Source organism: Photinus pyralis, unplaced genomic scaffold, assembly GCF_008802855.1.
Source record: "Photinus pyralis isolate 1611_PpyrPB1 unplaced genomic scaffold, Ppyr1.3 Ppyr1.4_LG3b, whole genome shotgun sequence".
NCBI classification, from domain to species: domain Eukaryota; kingdom Metazoa; phylum Arthropoda; class Insecta; order Coleoptera; family Lampyridae; genus Photinus; species Photinus pyralis.
The window spans coordinates 25,944,340-25,953,656 of record NW_022170510.1 but is presented as its reverse complement, the minus strand read 5'-3'; the positions used below and the strand labels follow the sequence as shown (position 1 = coordinate 25,953,656).

Below are 9,317 nucleotides of genomic sequence, written 5' to 3'. Positions count from 1 at the left end.
ACCAACTTTTTCTGTTTGGGTTTCCTTACAACCACAGGTTTATTATAAACTTTTTGATCATGTTTAAGCTCAGAGAGTTCCATGCGAAGATTATTAACGGGCTCCTAATTTTTCGGTGTCTATCCGTTATATCTCGAAAACGAATGAACCGATTACGATGAAATTTTGCAGATTTATCAAATTTGTATATCAGAGTCGTGAATTGGCAAAGTAAGTCAAAAAATAAGGAAGGGTCTTTTGACTTCTCCTCTAGTTATAAACCGAATTGCATGAAATTCAAAGCATAGGTTTAGCAATATGATTTGCAGTCTAACTAGCCATACCCAGGAGCTCGTTTGCTGTATTTGTTTAATATATTATTATCTGTTTTTAGGTGGTATACGATGATGGACAGTCGGGAATTATCTTCCTTTAAAGAAAATTCCATTTAGATTAACGTCAACTTGCATTTTTAATATCGAATTTCATTTCTATTTGTACGTCAGCAATTTCCTTTTGTAGACACACATTTTTTTACTTTAGCAAACGTGACTTATTCCAAGGATCCATCTTGCAACGGGGTTGATATGCCTCAATGCAGGACAAGCCATTATCATTTCATTAAAAAAATTCTTGTGGGGAAACGTGACTTCTTGGAGTAGTGTCTAACAGTTGTAACAAGAAACAGGGATAGGACAAATAAGTTTTCGCACTTTAGCCACCTTAAGAAAATGCACTAGCAATAATGATGGTTTTACATAACATATTTATTTTTCAATATATCATAAACTTCTACAATAAAGGTAACCTTAGTTTTGACAATTCATACCCACCCAGACTAAAGGTGAGATTACGTACTTACATACGTGTAACAGTTTAATATATAGTAACAAATAGTGAACAACTTGTAAAAAACTAGTGCAAAAATTTAACAAGGCATTGTACATTTTATTATTTTGCTGCTACTGAACGATATAGGTATACTTTTTATTTTTTATGGACCTTTATCAAATTGTTGTAGACCCGCAGTTACAAATTGTCGGGCTATTACAAAAATTGGACATGTGCAGCACAAGTCAGACATGCAGCGTAACTCACCAACAGACATGTGTATCAAGTTTAGTTGCAATATAAATTGTTTAACAAACAACAATTAGCAGCTTATCTTTGAGATGTCTAAAACCTTGCCCTTGGGTACACGGACAGTGTTTTGAAGCGTTGATCGTCCACATCATTTGTTTCTTTTTCTGGCATCTTTACGATCCCTTTGTTAACATTTTCCCCGTTCATGTCATAGACATCTTTGCTTCCAACTGTGGTGTCGATAACGTTTCCTACTTTACGATGTTTGTAATACCAATACTCAAAGGCGAGTGTACCGCAAGCCAAGCATATTCCCACGAAGATAACAATGAAAACACCGCCGATATTTTGAATACTAATACCATCAGATTGATCCTCTTGCTTATCACATTTTACTTTGAAAGGATTTTCATGCCACCAGTATTCCTTATACCTCTCCAATTGCCTCATATTTAGCAAATTTAAGATCCTGAAAATAGATTATGTTATAATTACTTACGCAGTAACTACTAAAAAAGAAACATATTTTTTGACAGTAAGAGTGGAAGAAGTAATAAAAGTGTATGCTGACAGACCGATGGACAGACACAGCTAACCTGATTGTGCAATTTTAGTTTTGAAAATGGCGACTATGACTGCCGTTAATATTTACGTTATTAGCCACTGCTCCTTTCGTAATTCAAAATATTGCCAGTAGATTAATTCGGCAGCAAAACGTAGTGAAAGATAGTTGAAGTTATACAGTGTATGGGTTTATGCACATGTTTAATTTTGAAACAAACGAAATTGCCGTCGATTTGGGGCTCGAGTTGGTGTGCCGGATGCGAACAACCCAATTTAGTCGACCCATTCCAGTATAATGAAGTTTTATATTATACCTAACATGTTTTAGATAATAAAACTTTCGCCCAAGTGGCCTTGAGTATGTTGTTGAACTATTCCTATGAATGAACATTTTCTACACTCTTTCCCATATTATCCCTAGTATTAACATTGAATAATAGCAAAGACTATCAGGAGTCTTTGATAAATATACTTTAATCGACTTTGATGAATACTTTATGGCAAAGACAGGAGGATAGTCTTTGTTTATGCTAAAGGTTTTATATACTTACGCTGAGTTTAATTGATCCTTTAGAGGCGAGCCTTGTTGAACAGCTAGAGCGTAGGGTTTCTTTGAAAATTCATCTCCCACCTTTTGTAAATCGCATGCAGTCATTTCCAAGTATTTGATGTCACTGGCATCACCAATGTACGCGTAACCCTCATTTTGCGTTCTAGATGTCCTTACTTTTGCAACAGCTTCGTCCAATGTTTTAAGCAAACGAGAATCTTGCATTGTCTGCCACATTTTGGTATACCGGTCACTAATAGGATACTCCCATACCGATAATTTTGACCGTTCGGCATCAGACATGGAGTCGTTTAAACTCATATCTTTCCATATCCTACAATATTAAATGTTAGAGCCTTGTCTATTGTTCAGTTCATATAACTCACTCATAAAATCTTTTTTCAATATTGGCCATACGTTTGAAGTAAGTTGCCTGCTCCGAATTATTAAGGGGCGAATACTGTATTTTGTACTGTTTGGACAAATCGTCCAGAGAATCGACGGGTATGTCTAGTCGAGAAACAGTGAGAAAAGCAGCCAAGTTAGCGGTGTAGGAGGCGATTATGATAAATCCAAATAACCACCACGTCGCCGCAACTAAGCGACCAGATAAATTTTTGGGAGACTCGCCGCCTCCTTGAGGTGTTAATGATGTCATACAAAACCACAGGCACTCTTTGACATGGAACTCTCTTTTTTCTTCATGGTCCCTGTATTTCTCACGATTGTTTTGGAAACTATACGGGCTGAATCGGTCAAATATCCACAACATCAAACTAAACAAACATAAAACATCCATGTACTTACTGTGTCGCGGTCCCATTAAAACGAAGAGAATGAGAAAGGGGGGGGGGGGAGGGGGGGGGGGGGTTTAGACGAATAGCATTGCGCGAGCTAAAGACGGTAACGGAATCGGTAATTCGATGAGTTTGGTTTGGATTATTTTTTCAAGTGAGGTACAAATAATAGTACATTATATATCAAGGTAGAGAAGTCCACTATTATTGCCTGAGCACCAAGATTACATCTCGAGGCGCTTGCGCCAAGGGGTGTAAGGTGCGAAGGCAATAATAGACTTCTCTACCGTGGTATATATACTATTTTTTTCACTACTAGCACTTGAAATCCTCTAAATTAACATATTTATTTCTTACTCAGTTGTAAACGTTGATTAACAAGACAAAACGCAAACGGGGAAACGTCATGTTTAAACGCTACTGACTTGTAAAACTGACAGCAGACCTGTAAAAATTTTACAAGTTAGTAATCTAGTAATTTCATTGGCCAGAATGAATGCGAAGTCTCTGTTACATGGATAACATGATATTTTAGACATTTCTTCAAGATTAATTTAAGAACTAATTATTTACGTTTACTATTGTTTACAAATGAGTAACAAATAAAATATTGTACATTATACGCCAGGTAATAGTTTTTACTGGCTCTAGGAGATGACAAGCTCGCCTAACGGCTCGCTAGTCAACTTCTCCTATCGCCAGTAAAAACTCACTTACCTGGCTAATAATGTAAAATACTATACAGTGAATTTTTTTTAAATGCGAACATATATAGGAGTTTGCATGCAATGTAATTTCCCTATGTTCGATTTTAAAAAAAACACATCAATTTATTGAGTAGTTCAAATGAGTAGTAGATACAATTGACAGCTGTCACATTTTTAAAAATATCGCCGTTCAATTTAATTACGAAATCGGTTAGGTTATTGCTTAGAATGTCAAGGAGGGCACTTCGAACATTTATTGTAATTGTTTGCGTTATTTATTTTCTTATTTTCTTCATTTATGTATTGAATAAATCAAATTAGTAGAATACCAGGTGCACATGACCTACAAATAATTGAAGGTTGGTTCACAATGAATTGTGATGTCAGCGCGTGCCATGTGAAGTCAAGTTATCGTAAGTTTAAGAAAAATTTATCCTAAAGTTGCTATGGCCTCACATGGCTTAATTAAAAGAATCTTACCGAGTGCTCCTCATCATAAAGACTATGAGTTGCTGTTCATAGTCACACAAATTGCCCGTTCTGGGAATGTGAACCGCGCACATCTCATAGATTGATGTGTTTTTTTTAAAATCGAACATAGGGAAATTACATTGCATGCAAACTCATATGTTCGCATTTAAAAAAAACTCACTGTATATTGATAAGAGAGTTAACGGTTGGACAGAATTGTTTGTTTCTTAATTTAACATGTCAATCAAGTACGTGGAAGTACAAGTCAAACAGGCCGTATTTTGTTCTGTCATTGAGATTTTTCAAAGAGTAATTTCGTTCGAGTTTTTTCAAAATGTGATAATTTTAGGTATGTAATTTCTCTGGAAATTGCGAATGGTGGCAATTATTCGTTTTAGAGAACTTGTCTAAACGTTCATTGAGCGAAATTTCGGGTTGTGTTTTCTAAAAGTGACAGCGTGACAGTTCTCATTATTGACTACTAGTTAATAATAAAAAATTATTAACCACTTTGAACAAATGACGAGAAAGCCTACTTTACAAGTGGAAAAAAGGTTAATAATCATGTCATCAGACGCTAGTAGTGAAAAAAGGGTTTTATTTGTTACTCAGTTGTAAACGTTGATTAACAAGACAAAACGCAAACGGGTAAACGTCATGTTTAAACGCTACTGACTTGTAAAACTGACAGCAGACTTGTAAAACTGACAGTTGACCTGTAAAAATTTTACAAGTTAGTAATCTAGTAATTTCATTGGCCAGAATTAATAATAAGTCTCTGTTACATGGATAACATGATATTTTAGACATTTTTTGGAGATCAATTGAAGAACTAATTATTTACGTTTACTATTGTTTATAAATGAGTAACAAATAAAATATTGTACATTATACGCCAGGTAATAGTTTTTACTGGCTCTAGGAGATGACAGGCTCGCCTGACGGCTCGCCAGTCAACTTCTCCTATCGCCAGTAAAAACTCACTTACCTGGCTAATAATGTAAAATACTATTCCAATAGGGACGTTAAACTTTGACAGTTGATTGCGGCTATATTGTTTGAGCTACATCTGTCAAATTGGCTGTAATTTATTCAGTATGTTTTGACAAATCATCATGGAGAGTCTAGTGTCACACAGCCCCAGACACAATCAATATTCTGCACGAGCGATTTCTGGACATGATGGTTGTCTAACGCAGAGGCGACGTCAACTGGCCACCGAGATCGTGCGATTTGACCCCGTTAGACATTTTCTTGTGGGGTTTTCTTAAGTCGCAGGTCTACGCGAATAAGCCGCAAACCACCGAAGCGGGTCCGTTAACTTGGCCCCCCCCCCCCCACTGAGAGATTTCATAGTCGTATTATTTTGAAATGAATGCGCTCGTTATGCGCTCATATGCGCCACCGATAATAACTCTTGCGCCATTATCGTTTTTTAGAAATCCGAAAAAACATTTGGGGGGGCAAGTGAACGTAGCCCCCCCCCCCAGTACGTATTTTGTTCCTTGTAACTAGGTCACCTGATACATTTGGTTATGCGCTCAATTGCGCCACTTGAATTAAAGCTAGCGCCATTACGGTTAAGCCGTGACAAATTTTCAAAAAGTGGGGGGCCAACTTAACGTTTTTAAAAGTTACTTTTTTTTAACATCTTTTCATACGAAATTGTACTCTCAGGTATGCGCTGAAATGCGCCGTAAAAAGATATCTTTGCGCCATTATTGTTTTTTGGTTATCCTTAAATATATTTGGGGGGGGGGGGCAAGTGAACGGAATCCCCCATAACGCATTTTGCTACCGGTATTTGTGCCACTTGATACATCTGGTTATGAGCTCAATTGCGCCACTTGAATTAAAGCTAGCGCCATTACGGTTAAGCCATAAAAAATTTTTAAAAAGGGGGGGGGGCTAACTTAACGTTTTCAAAAGTTACGTTTTTTAACATGTTTTTTCTACATCTTACCTTTCATCATGCGCTAAAATGCGCCGTAAACAAAAATCTTGGCGCCATTATAGTGTTTCAGAAACACTATACAGGGTGTTTTTTTGGGAGCTTTAGTTAAACGATTCTGAGAAAGTAAAATTGGTAGGTTTTTAAAAATTTGTATTTAGGAATTACTCCGAAGGCCGAATCGATGTAAAATATTTTCAAAATGGACGCACTTCCGGAAATAACTTTTGAAAACGCTAAGTTAGACCCTCCACCTTTTAAAAATTTTTTATGGCTTAACCGTAATGGCGCTAGCTTTAATTCAAGTGGCGCAATTGAGCTCATAACCAGATGTATCAAGTGGCACAAATACCGGTAGCAAAATGCGTTATGGGGGATTCCGTTCACTTGCGCCTCCCCCCCCCCAAATATATTTAAGGATAACCAAAAAAACAATAATGGCGCAAAGATATCTTTTTACGGCGTATTTCAGCGCATACCTGAGAGTACAATTTCGTATGAAAAGTTGTTAAAAAAAAAGTAATTTTTAAAAACGTTAAGTTGGCCCCCCCACTTTTTGAAAATTTGTCACGGCTTAACCGTAATGGCGCTATTCAAGTGGCGCAATTGAGCGCATAACCAAATGTATCAGGTGACCTAGTTACAAGGAACAAAATACGTATTGGGGGGGGGGGGCTACGTTCACTTGCCTCCTCCAATGTTTTTTGGGATTTCTAAAAAACGATAATGGCGCAAGAGTTATTATCGGTGGCGCATATGAGCGCATAACGAGCGCATTCATTTCAAAATAATACGACTATCAAATCTCTCAGTGGGGGGGGGGGGCCAAGTTAACGGACCCACCGATGCCCTTAAAGACAAAATTACTCAATGCGTCAACGAGATTCCGCCCGATTTGTGTGCCAGAGTAATCGAAAATTGGACCTCTCCTATACGTGCCACTCAACGAACTCACGGCGGCCATGTGAACGATATCATATTCCATACGTAATGTCATTCATTGGCCTTTCTAATAATAATAAAAAATCGAAGATATCTAACACACAGCATGTTTTATTCAAATTTAAAAATTAACGTCCTTAATGGAAAACCCTATAGATAATAAATAGGCAAGTCCGACCTTAAATGCTCTTGTTTTTACTGAAATTTGGTTGTAATTGTGAAAAACATGGATTGCCATGACAATCAACCTTCGAAATCTGGCTCCCAGTTTGCATTTAATGTTACTGATTTTGATCGATGTTGAACCAAGTATCTTTACCAAACAAAGCCTTCTATCGGTAAAAGTGAACATAAAGCCCGAGGAATCGATTTCTCAACCATTATTGTCAAGTTTCACTTTACCTGGTTAAAAAATAAGCGCAAAGAATACAAATCCATACTTCATGCTCCAGTACCGTTAAAAATTTGAAGAGCGACGTCGACTGCTTTGGTACTTTCATTAAAATTGTAATTCCAACCAAATCGTAATACGGAACGGTAAAATCTATAACACTTTCGCGTTCGGCCATAACCGCCATTGATCCCAACGCAATGTCTGCCCTTTTCTCTAATAGTTCGTGCACAATACCATCCCAATTACCATGATCATCCATTTGTCCAAATCCTCCTTCTTTTTGAATATGTATTTCGTAGTCGAATTGTAAAAATTTGGCAATTTCATCCATTAAATTGATACAGTATCCAGTATACCCTCTTGCAAACGAGTCATTTATGTATACGAATGGCGGTTGCTGAAACAAAATTAAGTGCCGGTATAGTATTTTTAACTCTAACGGATGGAATAGTGTTTACTGCACGAGGATGCATAAATATATTTATATTGCTACTTATTAAGGGTTATCGAATAAGTTTTTCATTCTTACAGCAAGGAATCTGTGCGAAATAGTTACAAAATTAATCCAATGAGGATTATTTATATTAAGGTTTTGTGTAATAAATGAGACAAAAGATGAGTTTGTGCTGTACAGTGTGTCCCAGATTTAAAGGTCCACCCTATAATATCAGACACAAAAAAGAATAACTTGTTAGATAAACATACGTTCGTTCTTGCAGTTATTAAATACTTATCTTGTACTACTGAAAATAGTGTATTGGCGATGGAACTTTTTTACTTTCAAGCTGCCATAACTAGAAAATGAAGCAAGACCGGCATCGGACGTATGTTTGTCTAACAATTTATGCTTATTTTGATGTACTGTATCTGCTATTGGGTGGGCCTTTAAATTTGAGACACATTACAGAATGGGCGAGGTAGGCAGTTAGGTGGAAGATAAGCGAGGTGCGGCTGAACAAAATAAAGAAATTTTTCTTTACATTATTCATAAGCACCACACATGTAATTAGGTGGCGCGACTTACTACAATTGTGAACACTCTATATATAACATCAGCACGGTATTTCACTAAATTTTCAGAATCCGCAAAGTCGACGTTAGACTGTTGTTCCAGACTCGCCTTCCATTTTCCGATATATACAGGTTCGCGAGCCGATCCGTTTTTGAATGTAATGGCTCTGAGTTCCATATCAAATTGCATAAAATTTTTTCCATTACCACCATTAGGGATTACACGGAATGGACCATATGCAAGTTCTTCTCCCAAAACCTGTAAGTCAGTGAGTCTTTTAAAGATTGGAAATTTTCGGTAGTTCACTACATGACTAGGCGAAAAATTGTAGGCGTTTGTTGATTATATTTGTATACAGGGACTTGAAAAAATTCAGTAAATCAAGGAAGGTTTTCTAACTAATTACATCGTTGTCGACGTAGCACGACTTTACCGGGCACAGGCGCTTCAATTAAACTTCAAATAAAAAATAGAACTAGTACCCGTTTACCTGATCTGAATCAAAATAACCAGGGTCTCTGAGCAACAGCTGTTGACTTTAAAATAACTGAATATTGATAGAATTTCCGAATTGGAGGTCATTTTTTACCCCCAAAAATTCAAATCCGTGAACGTGTTACAAGAGCAAAAAATCTCTAACTTACAGTAAAAACGCACTTATACGACTAAATCTATATAGGTACTTATACTATATGAACATAGGACTAATCTAAAGGGGAGAAAATGTAATGAAGTAAGGCTTCATTCTATCCAATGAGAGATATTGGCAAGAGTAGTAGTAAAAACAGAAATAGTATCTACACGGTACATGAAAAAAATGGTAGATCATCAACCAGCTTAGTAATGTGGCGCATATTCTAAAAATCC

General features: G+C 36.8%; 1 protein-coding gene across 1 annotated transcript in view; it reads right to left on the bottom strand.

Moving 5' to 3' along the window:
- Positions 1-772: 772 nt before the first annotated feature.
- LOC116166666 (ionotropic receptor 25a-like) overlaps positions 773-9,317 on the bottom strand; it is a 266,463-nt gene continuing 257,918 nt past the window's right edge. Inside the window, exons 6-10 of the mRNA XM_031481703.1 lie at positions 8,463-8,708; positions 7,447-7,835; positions 2,563-2,952; positions 2,178-2,510; positions 773-1,531 (exon numbers count right to left, since the gene is read on the bottom strand). Of these exons, the coding sequence (XP_031337563.1) occupies positions 1,156-1,531; positions 2,178-2,510; positions 2,563-2,952; positions 7,447-7,835; positions 8,463-8,708 (1,734 nt within the window). The 3' untranslated portion in view covers positions 773-1,155. The remainder of the gene's footprint in view (positions 1,532-2,177; positions 2,511-2,562; positions 2,953-7,446; positions 7,836-8,462; positions 8,709-9,317) is intronic.